This window comes from Equus quagga, chromosome 1, assembly GCF_021613505.1.
Source record: "Equus quagga isolate Etosha38 chromosome 1, UCLA_HA_Equagga_1.0, whole genome shotgun sequence".
NCBI classification, from domain to species: Eukaryota; Metazoa; Chordata; class Mammalia; order Perissodactyla; family Equidae; genus Equus; species Equus quagga.
In genome coordinates, this window is record NC_060267.1 from 47,046,645 (window position 1) to 47,061,364 (window position 14,720).

Here is a 14,720-nt window from a genome sequence, read left to right on the forward strand (position 1 = left end):
GCCCTCACTGGCCTCATCTCCCATAACTCTCCAATTATCCCACTTGTTTCCAGCTGCACTGACTTTATTATTCTTCCTCAAATATGCCAAGTATACTCCTTCCTCAATACCTTTTCACTTCTTGTTCCCTTTGTCTATAATATCCTTCGTAATAGCAGTATGGTTTGCTCTCTAATTGCTTCCAGGTACTTCTCAAATGTCATCTTATCAGAAAGGCCTTTCCTGACCTTCAAACATAAAATAGCATCACTGATGTTTCTTATTCCCCTATTTTCCTACATAACACACATCACCTGGTATATTATTATAGGTTCCTCTCTCCTCCCACTAGAAAGTAATCTTCATAAAAATCCAGATTTTTCCTATATGCCCAGAACGGTGCCTGGCATCTAGGAGGTTGTATTTGTTGAATGAATGGATGAATTAATGAATGAATAGAGATTTAATACGAAGAATGAATCTTTCTTTTCCAGTGGAGAAAAGTTAGCTAAGAAAGTACCAAAAGACTTCTTTGACTCAGACTCTAGGAAACATGGAATAATTTGACTTTGGGGGCAATTTGAGGGAGGAAGAATAACCATAGCTTACTTAGAGTTGAGTAGTTATCCATACCTCCCCTCCAACTTTGGAAACCATTTGATTGACTTAAATGATAGTCCCCACTGGCAGTTACCACCACCTTCAGGTATCTGTGGTTTGAGTGCTTATATAGAACTTCCTTAATTAGCTCCCTACTACACTTATACTGAACTGTAATCCTGAGGAAAACAGAAAGGAAATATCATTGCCACTTCCTAGAGGTCCATCTTGAGTTGTATTAGAAGTCCTGAGATTATTATAAAAGTTGTAAAAGGTTGATATTGATGCTGGTTCATAGAGAAGCATGAGAAGGTATCCCCACATCGGCCAGAGAAAAAATTACTAAAGAAATTTCCTTGCCAGTTTATTCCAGCCTCTGCTTTCCTGGAGTCCCTAGGGTAGGGAAAAGATGGCTGGTATTATCTCTTTGTTCTAGGCATTGCCCCCGTGCCTCCATCAAGGAGCCTAAGCTGGGAAGCAGCAGGACATGGAGAAAGTGTGTTTGTGCCACTTAAGGAGACATCGTTGGAAAGCCTTCTACAAACTACCACACATGCCCTAGCTAAGCTGCAAGTGCCCCGGGAGCAACTCTCTGATATTCTGGAAAAGATCTACAATGGTAGTTATGCGACCATCTATCGAACCAAGATGTACACTGGGGACCCTGCTAAGCCCAAGAGTGTTGTCCTCAAGGCTTTAAAAGGTAAAAGAAGTGTCAGACGTCCCTTCTCCTTTTTACTTTGCCACTGTGAGCCCCTAAAAGTGAATAATGCTAACAGGCTTTGCAGACATTAAGATGTTAATCAACAGATAGTTATGGTCATAATTGTGTGCAGAATAAGAAGGGAATAGAAAGTGAAAACTCAAAACAGAAATGTCCTTCATGGGGTCTTTCCCTAGCTCAGCCTTGCCTATCGAGGCTGTTAGAACTGAGTTTTTCATATTGGATACTAGTTGGATGAGGATTTTGAGGTCATTTCTTCATTATTTGATGTCTTTCTTTGATACTGTATTTCTTTTTTTTTCTTTTTTTGCTGATACTTATGATATGGACTAGTAATGATGGATACATAAAACAGAACGAGGATAGGAGAAGCAAGAATATTAATCAAAAGGCTTAGACAGTGATAATACTTTAGTGTGAACAGAACATTTGTCTATTTAGGTAGAGGAAAGCCTATCCACTTCTAAGACCTATGATTCTATATTACCTTTGACAAAAGATCAATGGCATTGAGGATCGTCTTCTAATTTGTTCTCTTTCTATTTACTTTTTGTCTATCTACACTCACTCCACTTTGGAGCCTCGAGGCTTGTCATCTCAGGTTGCTTTCTGCCTCATGCCTCCCATTTTAATGGTGATGCTCTGACTGCTCACAGCTCATAGCTCTTCTGTCCTCCACAGAACCAGCTGGCCTCCAAGAGGTGCAGGATTTCTTAGGGCGAATCCAATTCTATCAGTACCTGGGGAAGCACAAGAACCTGGTACAGCTGGAAGGGTGCTGCACAGAAGAACTGCCACTCTATATGGTATTGGAGGATGTAGCCCAAGGGGACCTGCTCAGCTTTCTCTGGACTTGTCGCCGGGTGAGCAGTAGGGTAGAGGTGTTAGGAAGGAAAACCTTGACCTGACTGAATAGCTGTTCACATATCAATTAGCCTGACAAATGACAAAGTGGAGACATAATAGCGTAAGAGAAGGATTGAGTATCACTGTCCAACAGAACGTTTTATGAGAGAAATGTTCTATATCTGCTCTGTCCAATATGGTAGCCACTAATAACATGTGGCTGTGGAGCTCTTGAAATGTGGTTGATGTGACTGAGAAAGAGAATTTTAAATTTTATTTAATTTTAAATAATATGCATTTAAATAGCCACATGTGGCTAATGGCTACCATATTGGGCAGTGCAGATTTAAACTATGGACTTTAGTCTCCACCTCCTACTAGCTATGTGACTTTGGGCAAGTCACCTCTCTGAGTATGAGTTTTCTGAATCTGTAAAATGAGAATAATAATAAATTATTATTAAAATTACAAGAAATTATGTATGTAAAAACATAGCAGTGATTGGTACACAGGAAAAACTCAAAATGGTAGCTGTTATAATGATAATTACATAACAACATAACCATTGTTAGTACTGATTATAATTTTGTTGTTAGTGTTAAGTGTGTCTTCCATTCTGTGACATCACCCTAGTATGCCGGGGCTGACTTGAGGAGAAATTCAGCTTGTAAGTTTTTGTACTTCAAACTCATATTTTAAAAAATTAAGATGTTCAGAAATTTCCGGGCCAAAGTGCAAGTCCTTTTTCTTGCAATTTCCATACTTCTTTATATACTCTTCTTTCTGAAGTGCTACATGTCTCCCTAGTTGGTTCCTCACTTGCTAATGAACAACATTAATCAAACCTAAATATGCTGATTACTTTACTACTAAATGTGTATGAAAATGGGACCCTGTTAATGTCTTCCATTTGGTGATACAAATAGGACAATGTACAAGTCTTTAGGCATTTTAAATCTTTTAAAGAGGTTATCTATCTGCAACTTGTTCTGTGCTCTAACCTCATTAGCTTCTATTTTTCAAAACTACTATGCTTCTCTATTTTAGATTATCTTCACATGCTTTTCTCATTACACCAAACTTCTCCCTTCTGTTCTTTCTTTGTATAGTCAGTGTCCACTCATCCTTCCGATCTCACCAAAAGCTTTCCTTGCTCCTCCAACTGAATCACCTCTTTCCCCCCATTATATGCTCTCTTTAACGTTTCTTTCATGGTGCATATAGATATATAACCATATATTTATATACGAATATTAGATTCTAATTCACATGTGTTTGCCACGTGTTAAGCTTCAGAAGGCAGCATCCATTTATTTTCTATTTTTATTTTTTTTGCTTGAGGAAGATTAACCCTGAGCTAACATGTGTGCCAATCTTCCTCCACTTCACATGTGAGTCACTGCCACAGCATGGCTGATGAGTGGTGTAGGTCCACACCTGGGATCTGAACCCACAAACCTGGGTCGCTGAAGTGGAGTATGCCAAACTTAACCACTATGCCACAGGGCCGGTCCCATATTTTGCTCAGTCTTGTATTCTGAGTTCCTAAGATGGAATCTGGCACATAGTAGGCATTTAGTCAAGATGGTGAGTTAATATGCTTAATTAATCTCTCTCTCTCTCTCACACACACGCACTGCCCCAGGAAAATTACTGCTTTATGCAGTGAATAATCTTATATATACTTGTCTTTCTTACCTGCTATTCTGTTCTTTATTCACTCTGCTATTCATCTACAGTATTGTTTTTTCAGTCCAATAAATCATTGTACTTCTTTGCATATCTGAGAATATCTCGTATCATTCTGTCCTTGCATCTTATAGTCTCTATGTTTTGTATCTTTTCCTTAGCTTTGATATCTGCACTTAAGACTATATCTGCCACTATTTTTTTTTTTAAAGATTGGCACCTGAGCTAACATCTGTTGCCAATCTTCTTTTTTTTTTTTCCTTCTTCTTCTCCCCAAAGAACCCCCAGTACACAGTTGTATATTCTAGTTGGGAGTGCCTCTGGTTGTGCTATGTGGGATGCCGCCTAAGCATGGCTTGATGAGTGGCACCATGTCTGCACCCAGGATCCAAAACAGCGAAACCCTGGGCCGCCAAAGCGGAGTGCCTGAACTTAACCACTTGGCCACAGGGCTGGCCCCTCTGCCACTATTTTTTTTTTTTTCAAATCTGTTTATGTCTTTTTGACATAATGCTTTTTTTTCTGTCTCTTTAGGATGTGATGACCATGGAGGGCCTTCTTTATGATCTCACAGAAAAACAAGTATATTACATTGGGAAACAGGTCCTTTTGGCTTTGGTAAGGCTGGGAAAAATGACAACAGATGATGGGGATTTTTCTTTTTAGCCTGGTATTTGATGTCATATTTCTCATATTTATATTCCCAAGAGAGGTATATATTTTAAGAAAATCAGATGGAAGTTAGGGGACAGAGGCTCAAACACTGATAAATTATTTTCAGTTCTTTCTTTATGAAATTGTTTAGATAATATACTATAAGATTGGTAATTTTAGGCAGAAAGTAGTCAACAGGGTTTTTAGAAGGAACAGGAAGAGTTTTAAAAGTTTTCTCAGTCTTAAAGTTCAAACACAAGGGCCAAGAGCTGTATGTCCATTTACTTGATACTCTTACTTCCCCATGTACACTAATACTTATAGATGTGAAAGAGGCCAATAGGGAAGCAAGTTTGGAGAAGATATGGGAAGAGAAACTGAATGGGTGAAAAGCTACAGAACCAGAAGGAAGTATACAATTTTATACCTGAAAAATAAGACATACTAGTTCAGAACATGTTTGGTTGGAGACTAGCTTTGATACTGAATGTGATGGGAAAAACATATACTTTAAAAAAGAACAGGGAACAAGTGGGAGAGGAAGAATAAGAAGGGGTAACAGTGAGATCATTCCCTCATTTTAAACCAATTTAAATGAACAGGTAAGAGAAAGAACTCAGGGTTTGATAAAAAATTTACCTTTACCAGAATGACTCAGGAAATTTAAATGACTGTGTCTATGAAATTATTTCGGTGACTGTGTTTAAAATAGCATTTGCTATAGAAAATATGGGCTCTATGAAGCTACTACTTTAAGTATTTGATATATCTTGCCACCTTGAGATGTGAAATATACCATGGATCTAAACGGAATCAGGGGAATCTTAGAAAAAGAAGCATTGAGGTGAGAAAAGAGCAGTAGTCATAGTTGAAGATCCCATGGAACAAGGGGGAGAGCACATAATATAAATTAATATTACTGACAGTGTATGGAGGGCCTAGTTGGTATGTGCCTTGATAAAGTTAAGGTGTCAGGATTCAGCCTACATTGTATTCTGAACCATAATTGCAGAGGTGCCCCATAGGGATGCATCGATCACATTGATGCATTCTTTAGGGACCTAAGTTACGAGTTACAAGGCAATATCATACTATTTTTTCTTCCTTTTAAAAAACTCAAAGTCAATACATTTTTTTAACTTCTCATTATAGTATAACTTCTTTGTTCTGAAACCTTTGCAGAGACAGAAAACTGCTAGTTACTGTTTCCTTCATCATCAATGATTGGAAATTACTACCCTGACCTTTTATTTTTTCATACTATTCGTGTTTAGTAATCATAGACCTTAATCTCTAGCTCTTCAGTCATGTATAGCTTTTCAACTTCTCCTTATGCCTTGAATAGCTTGATGTCAGGGGAAATGGCTCCAGCAAATCTATGTCATCAGGTGCAATGGTTTTCAAATGTTTTGTTGGCTGTGCTAGAATCATTTTGATATTTCTTAAAAATATAGACTACCAGGTTCCTCTTCTTGGATTTTGGTTAAGTAAATCTGGGTGAAAATCTTATGTTTTAAAAAACTCTCAGGCAATTCTGATTTGCAGCCTGGCTTGAGAATTATTAACAGAATTTGCAGTGCTTCCTGTGAATTAGAATATCTAGTTCTGGTCACTACCACTTAATAACTGTGTGGCCTTGTGTAATCATTTAGATTTATCTAAAAGATACTTCCCTAACTCACCTCATCTAGTTATTTTAGGGACAAAATGAGATGACATAAAGCTCCACATAAATTCATTATTATGACACTCAGTTTTGCTACTATGTATCACCTTGTTTGGGGGCCTGCTGCTAGAAACTTGAAACCTACTTTCTTTTCCAGTGTCTAGCTGCATCCTACCTGAGAGGAATGTGAAATCAGGCAGGGGTCAGGGCTTGACACAGGGTAGGTGATTATACTTTCCAAACCCAGTACTAATGTTAGTTGGATTATTTGTTCAGTTTGATAGTCCTAAACACAATGCAAAAATGTCTATTCATTATCATGACTTGGAAGTAATATGTCATTATTAATGAGACTTGTTGAGAGTGGAAAATGTCCTTGTCTTTTTGAGGATTTCTAGGACTGCTTCTCCTTGTGTGTGACCCAAGTTGTGACCTCAGACAGCTGATCCATCTTTGATCTTATGTTGACAGGCATTTCTCCAGGATAAGCAACTGTTCCATGGGGATGTGGCAGCCAGGAATATCCTGATCCAATGTGATCTTACTGCTAAGCTCTGTGGGCTGGGCCTGGCTTATGAAGTCTACACTCAAGGGGCCCTCTCCTCTACTCACACTGTACCTCTCAAGTGGCTCGCCCCAGAACGGCTTCTGCTGAGACCAGCTGACATCAGAGGAGACATGTATGGTTTGTTCCTGGCCTTTGTATTTCTTCCCTTATTGACCTAGGTGTCTTCTAGTCCCTGGACACGACCACATCTGTTGTCAGTTATGCCTACAAATGAAATCTCCACTTAGAAGTCAGACAGCCTCTCAAGCGGAAACGTGTGTGATGTGACAGAGCTCATATCTGGCATCTGGCTGCAATCCCTTTTAGTACCTTTTGAAGTAGCCCTTCTGCATTAGATTAGTGGCCTTAATTAGGATAGTAAAAAGAAAAATGAAGATTATTCACACCAATATCTGAGGAGTTAATCTAGTAGAGTCCCTTTTATCTGAAGGAGGTGTGTCCACTTAATCAAAAATTCACTAAAACCAGGAATTTTTAAAATAAAAAGAAATATACATCGTGCAAATAATTTATTTTAACTTAAAATACATGTGGATATTTATTTATCAATCTTTGGGAGGAAGGCCAAGGCCTTTTTTATAAGTATAGACCTGCTAAATGAAGTTATATGTTGTATTTCTTGTATAAATACCATCCATAATGGATTATTTTAAGTTTCAGTTTGGGATGATTGTAAGTAGAGAAAGAAACTTGAAAACAATTGTGAAGCAATTTGACTGTGGACATTTTGTGTTATTTTTCCCAGTTTTCTACAGTTGTCTTACCCACACAATTTGACAACACTTTCTTTTTAGCACCTTATTTTTATGGAATATTTTCAAAGCATTCAACCTAGTTTTCAAGGAACAAATACTTCTTTGCATTTATATTTAATCAGCTTACATAATATTTAATTGCTTACCTAATTGCAGTTACACATATGATTGGCATAAACAGCACTGTAATGAATCACAACTGACTTTTGGTAACCATATAATTCAGTTGTTCAGAGGACATAGATGTAATATAGAATATCTTACTAGCCATGAATGTCACGAGCAGCAGAGGAAATTTAGAACAGCAGTTAATGTGGTGAGTCAGTTAAGAGACTTCCGTTGCTGCTTCACTGACATCTGCTTTTCAATAAAGGTCTGGGTATAATAAGCTTAACTGGGAAATACTGCTCATTTAATGATGATATTATAGAACACTGAAATATACCTCTCTCAAATCATATTGCTTAAGCAAATACATATTCCAATTATGTATAAAGCTTACTCTGTTAATATTTTTCCCAGGCTTGGGCAATTAGATCTACTGAGGAAATAATCAATAAATGATAAATCTCGCTGGGCCTTGTGCTGAGAATAAAGCCTAGAATTTCAGCAGGAAGGAATGGAAAGGATAAAAAAGATGCAGAGGGGAATTTCTTTATGTTTGGGTGAATGAGTTTGAGTATTTGCATAAACACACACACAATTTAGCAAATAATAATAAAAATCTATTAATCTGAAATATAGAAGAATAGAAGACATAAATCCAGTACTCACAGAGATTAGACTCTAGGGGGATTGGACAGAAATGCTCTCTAATGGCAATATTATTTTGCTTGTTTTATCAGACACCCTTGATTCCCCTTTATTGCGTTCTTTATGGGGTTCTTACTGAAGGCCTCTGATATTTATTTATTCACTTTATTAATTAAATTTATTTTTTATTGAGTTAACATTGGTTTATAACATTATATAAATTTCAGGTGTATATCATTATATTTTGATTTCTGTGTAGATTACATCATGTTCATCACCCAAAGACTAATTATCATCCATCACCATACACAGGTTGAAGGCCTCTGATATTTAAGTGTGCCCTCTTTAGGAAAGACAGAGATAGAATTTAAGTAAATGGCTTTGTTTCTTTTACAGCTGGTCCTTTGGAATCCTGCTCTATGAGATGGTAACTCTAGGTGAGGAGGATCCCCAAAGTAGTATGTACCCTGTGTGCAAATATGCACGTATGTTTATTGGGTGGTAGATGACAAATGCTATGAGAAGGGGTTTCAGTACAATCTCTGAAGTTTGAACTGGGCTGATATGGAATCCAAGCCTGATTTCTGAAATAGTCGTATAAAGTCATGATTGTCTCCCTATCCCATTTCCTCCCTCCCTCTCCTTTTAACTTCCTTTTGTTTTCTTTCTCCTTCTTTCTTTTCCCCAACACTTTACCACGTCCAAAGGATGTTTGAAATCCAAAGAATGATTCCAAGAGTGATCTTACATGAACATAAAAATGTTGTCTTTAGACTTATTAATCATTTGGTGAGAAACTACAGCACCTTCCCACATTTGGGGAGTGGAGGGCAAGTCTTATTTCTCAGTTTGCTTTATTTTGTTGCTTTCCTAAAGACTCAACAGTCTCCTAAAGTACCAGTTTTTTTCCCTCAAAACACCTTTTTTCCAAAATTCTTTAAGTTATATCTTTACTTGATCACCAGGGAGCAGCTGTATTGTATCTAGTATTTTTCCTATGGCTATACATTTTGCAGGCAATTAGCTCAGATGGATGGAGAGAAGTGTTAGTTACAGTTCATATTCTAGAGGACCCTAAAGTTCTCTTGCTACTGTCATTCCTTCCATAAAAACAGGGGCACCACCATATCCTGAAGTCCCTCCTACCAACATTCTACAGCATCTACAAAGAAGGAAGATCATGAAGAGACCCAGTAGTTGCACACACACCATGTAAGTGGCTTTTAAAGGCCTACTCTTTTCTCATTCCAAATGCTTTTTGCTCCCCATCAATCATGCCCTTTTCAAAGTGGCCAAGATGATCCCCAGCTGTCCTTTATGTGGTAATTTACAGCTTTAGACCAAATCTATGCAGTGAAACATGTCTGCTCATATATCATATACATACATCATACACACACACACACACACACAGTGTTGGGGAAGCTACTGAGAACTAAATTAGGAATCTAAGTTTGATAAAGTTCAGTTCCTCTGGAAGCTTTCACAATAAGTAAGAAGCCAACCAAATCCAATGCAAGTACAATAGTGTTTTATTTGCCTAAATAGTCTCAGTCAGATACTGCCAGTTGCAGTTCTAATATAGCTGCCATAAAATCCATTGCATTAGAGTTACTCACTGGCTCTTATTTAATATTTAACTTTTAAAAATTACTGACTATCTGTTTTCCCAGCTCTGAGCACATTAGAAGCCAACCACAAGAAGGGGGAAGGAAAAAATTAGCAAGACAGAAAAAGGACTATTCAATATTGTCAGCAGTAATGTCAGTTGGTGAACCAATGTAGAGGCAGAAAATGAAAAAATTAAAAATTGCACACAGGGAATGGATAAAGAAGACGCATACACAATGGAATAGTACTCAGCTGTAAGAAAGAATGAAATCTTGCCATTTGCAATAACATGGATGGACTTTGAGGTTATCATGCTAAGTGAAATAAGTCAGATGGAGAAAGAGAAATACTGTATAATTTCTCTTCTATGTGGAATCTAAGAAACAAAATGAACAAATAAAACAAAACAAAATAAAACTCATAGATACAGACAACAGATTTATGGTTGCCAAAGGGGAGGAGGCTTGGAGGCTGGGCAAAATGAGTGAAGGGGATCAAAAAGTACAAACTTCCAGTTATAAAATAAATTAAGTCATGGGGATATAATGTACAGCATGATGACTATAGTCAATAATATTATATTGCATATTTGAAAGTTGCTAAGAGAGTAGATCTTGAAAGTTATCCTGACAAGAAAAAAGAAAAATATAACTTGGTATGGTGACAGATGGTAACTAGACTTATTGTGGTGATCATTTCATAATGTATACAAATAAATCATTATTTTGTATACCTAAAATTAATGTAATATTATGTCAAGTATACTTCAATACTTGTTATACTTCAATTACACACAGAATTTTAAAACCAATAAAGTACAAAAAGGAATTGTTATAGAACATTTAAAAAGGTTAAATTATTTATAAGAAGGCAGGAGAGAATATAATAATATTAATAGAGATTTCTATTAAAATTGTTACCATTTTGTAAATTTTTCATCATTGAAAGGGTAAATTTCTAGCACCTGGGTTTCCCAATAATAAAGTTACTGTATCGAACATATTATAAATGTTAAATATCATAACTGTATATTTATATGTGTATATGTATATACACACATACACATATATATCCACTCACACACAGAGTATAGTGATACTGGCTGGGTATACTAGAATGAAATTGCTGACAAATATTTTTTGTAGGCTTTCTATGTGTGAAAGACTATCCTTGATATGGGGCAACACACCTGATAAAGTACCTGATCTTGAAGAACTTATCATTTGGATGAGGAGATATCTGAAACATGAAAATCAACACAAAGTATGAGGCAACAAGTAGAACGATTAAAAGCTCAGATTCATCTCATAGAGTCAAAAACACACATGTTTAGTCCTAGTCCTGCTGCTTTACTGTACACTATTTACTTATCTTAAAATAGATATAATGATAATCCTACCCCAAAGTTATTGTGAAGCTAAAATGAAATAATGCAGGTTAAGTTCCTCTGCCATGACTGATGGAATAAGTTCTTGGTAAATGTTAGCAGTGTTATTGAAGTAGCATCTTTTTCAAAGTCTCACGGTACAGCACTAAAGTCTGAGGGAAGAAGCACAGTGTGGGCTGAGGTTTATAAGGGAAGGTTTCATAGAGGAATTGAGACTTAAACCTGTAGGAAATGATGATCATGGAGATGATATTTAAGGAATTGGGAATAGCATGAGCAAAGACAGGGTTGGGTGTTCATGACCACATCTAGGGCATAGCAAGACACTGGCTGGAGGAGATGGCTTCAATTAGGCAAGGCCTATGTGGTAGAGAAGCCAGTGGGAAACCACTGTCGGTTTTTGAACAGAGATGAGACATGATAAACAGTGTTTGAAAACAGACTACATTATAAATTCTTGGTAAACTGGATTGAAGAAAAGAGACAGATTAAAGGTAGTAAATACTTTTATCTAGATTAAGGCAATTTCCTGGAGAAGCTAAATAAAGGAGGGAAATGACCTGGCTTAATGGAAGGAAACATCTAATTACATTATCCAAGATTATTATGAATCATATTATTCCATAACTTCTTATTTTCCTGGCTGTAATGTAGCTTGTACTGGTAGATAAGTTATAGCAATGGTCTGGAATGCTGCAAGTTAGTAATATCTAAAGATAAGAGCACAACTTCTGAAAGAGTTTTTGGCAATAGAATGAAAAAAACCCCTGTTTTGTCATACTGATTGTAGTTTGAGAAATCTTCAGTCATTTCTATTATAAAAAGGGTTCTGTTGAGAAGATGATATTAAGAGACTTAGTATTAAGAGGAGGACAAGGAATATTATTCTCTGGGAAGAACATGAGACAGGACAATGAGAAGTGGATTAAAGAACTACAGGGTGTTTTTGTTAAGGTTTGCTGGGAAAGGAGACATGTTCCTCAACATTTCCCTTGTCAAGGAGTCAGTTTCTCGTTTCCCTTTCAGGTATAGTCTTATGAAGTCCTGCTGGCGCTGGAGTGAGGACAGCCGTCCCTCACTTAGAGAGCTAGACTCACGCCTCGAAACTGCTGCTCGAACTGCAGATGACAAGGCTGTGTTGCAAGTACCAGAGTTGGTAGTGCCTGAACTGTATGCAGCTGTAGCAGGCATCAGTGTGGAGAGCCTTTCCTACAGCTACAGCATCCTTTGAAGATCCCAGGACAAGAAACATTTATGAGTGATTGTAAACTCTTGGAACCAATTCCTCCAAGAGCAGAGAATAGTCTTTCTAGTGGGACATAAAGAGAGAAATGGGACATGGATCTTGGATCTTCCCCTACATATTCCCTAGATACCTGAAATGATGCTAGATGAGGCTCTACATACCATATGACCTTGAGACTGAGAAATACAGTTTCATTTCTGCTGTACCAATCCTAAAGACCCAGGGTAGAAATGGTGGATAATGTCATTGCAAAGGAGGTTTTAGAAATCTGCAGTATTTGTTGAAGCATGGCACAAATATGCAGGTCCCTCCAACCACAGGCTAGCTTCCTCCTGAAGCATGCTTTTATCTCAACTATTAGAAGGTCCTGAGAAATTGGAATCAAATGAGGGAATAGAAAGCCAGTAAAGAAGTTGATGAAAAAGTAAATTAAAGATTTTATTTGCTAAGGAGTATAGATGTGGACCAAGTTCATCCTTCAAAAAGAAAGAGGAGGAAGTACATAAACTTCTTCAGTTCTGGTCTCTTCATGCAGGGCTGGAGGAGAATAATGAAGGAATACTTCTGAGTTTTCTATTGGCTATAGATAAGAGAAAGATGGTCCCTTTTATCTAATTCTGAGAGAGTGGTACCCTGTTGGTCCTACTTTTAACTAGAAGCTGGAGGGGTCAGTTCATGATAAAGAACATTCAATATGTATTGTTCATCGGCTGGCTTCCTGGTCTCCATAAGACTATGGAAACTGAGCCTAAGAGTCAGTTTGGTCAGCGATGAATATACTATGTGTGTATTTAATAAATAGGAACTGTGGAAACCAAGCAAGAATGCTTAGTAAGCCAGAATGTCTTTAACAAGGGCTAAAAAAGGATACATACTGAGATGGAAAGATGGTAGCTTCTAATTTTCAATTATGTACTGATGTACTGTGAAACTTATTTCATTAAATTAATATTTATTGAGTGAAAGTAGGCTTTTTTGGTATATGGCTGCCAAAATCTCTACAATAGAGAGGATAAAAATAATTAAATGGACATTAATGTCAATAGAAAAATTCAAGAGACAATCTACATTGTCACAAAAGGGATTCCTCATGTGTAAAATGGGGATAATATCTACCTCACAGGGTTGTTGTGAGGATTGAATGAGAGTATGTCTTTGTACAGTATTTGGCACATATCATGTGCTCAATAAATGTCAGTTTCCTTTCTTTTCCCCTTCCTATCCTAGAAGCTTTCATATCTTTTTAATTTAAAATCTACTATGGCCAAGAAGAGAAGCTCAGTCTGTCAGTCACACTGCAAAGCAGACATGGCTAGAGATGATGGTGTGGTGCAAGTACCACATGACTAAAATGATAAAGTCATCATTTTTGTGTGAGCTTCTGGATGATGACAGTGGTCTCCTACTATTTCAAAATACTGAAATATCATGATGATGACAATTCAGTAGAATGTGTGATCTGTGATTTTAAAGAATACTCTGGGAGGGACATTTACGGCTGCTGTAGGAAAGATGACTGGCAATTAAAGTTTTGTAGAAGTCAGAGTCCTGATGGAGTCGTGATGAGTCATCCAACTGAACAATGATCCTTGCACTGAGGGAATACCATAAGGACCAATCAGGATTTAAATGGGTGGTAAGCGGCAGTAGGGAGGAGGGAGGTGGAGTGGCTTGGCACAAAATGATAAAGTCCTGTGGAATTTCATTGTTGCTTCTTGGCTGTTCATTGAAGTCAAATTTATAAAATATTTATTTATTCAACTATTTTTTAAAAGTTGTGTGTTAAGGCCATCTGTGCCAGACACTGTGTGAGGTGTTAGATAACAGAAACAGCTTTTGATTACAGTCTAGAAAGTAAGAGATTATATACATATTTGTGTGGGTATTTGTTAATCACAAATTGTGGTAAGGGCTATGAAGGAAAAGTAGAGGACGGTAGAAGGGAGTATAAAGTGAGGCCCACCCTGAAGAAATGGCATTAAAGCTGAGACCTTAGAGATGCGTAAGAAGGCCTGACAAAGAGTGAGGAGAAGAGCCTTCCAGGAGAAGGACTGTGTGTGTGAAAACTCTGAGGCAAGAAAAAAGCATAGTTTATTTGAAGAACAGCAAGGAGGTAGGTGGGGTGGGGGCAGAGTAGGAGGAAAGTGACGCATAATGAAACAGAGCATTGCTCTTCCATACTATGTGTTAATATTAGTTTTGGTAGGAGGGGAAGAAGCAGACATTTGCTATTTTAAATTTT

General features: G+C 37.3%; 1 protein-coding gene across 6 annotated transcripts in view; it reads left to right on the forward strand.

Annotated features, from left to right (window-relative positions):
- The window catches only part of STYK1 (serine/threonine/tyrosine kinase 1), a 41,381-nt gene extending 27,248 nt beyond the window's left edge, over nt 1-14,133 (forward strand). For all 6 annotated transcript variants that reach the window (XM_046679195.1, XM_046679106.1, XM_046678855.1 and 3 more), the window contains 7 exons: nt 1,016-1,282; nt 1,985-2,166; nt 4,373-4,456; nt 6,630-6,838; nt 8,631-8,671; nt 9,350-9,446; nt 12,259-14,133. In XM_046679195.1, the coding sequence (XP_046535151.1) occupies nt 1,016-1,282; nt 1,985-2,166; nt 4,373-4,456; nt 6,630-6,838; nt 8,631-8,671; nt 9,350-9,446; nt 12,259-12,463 (1,085 nt within the window). In that variant the 3' untranslated portion in view covers nt 12,464-14,133. The remainder of the gene's footprint in view (nt 1-1,015; nt 1,283-1,984; nt 2,167-4,372; nt 4,457-6,629; nt 6,839-8,630; nt 8,672-9,349; nt 9,447-12,258) is intronic.
- Nucleotides 14,134-14,720: the final 587 nt, after the last annotated feature.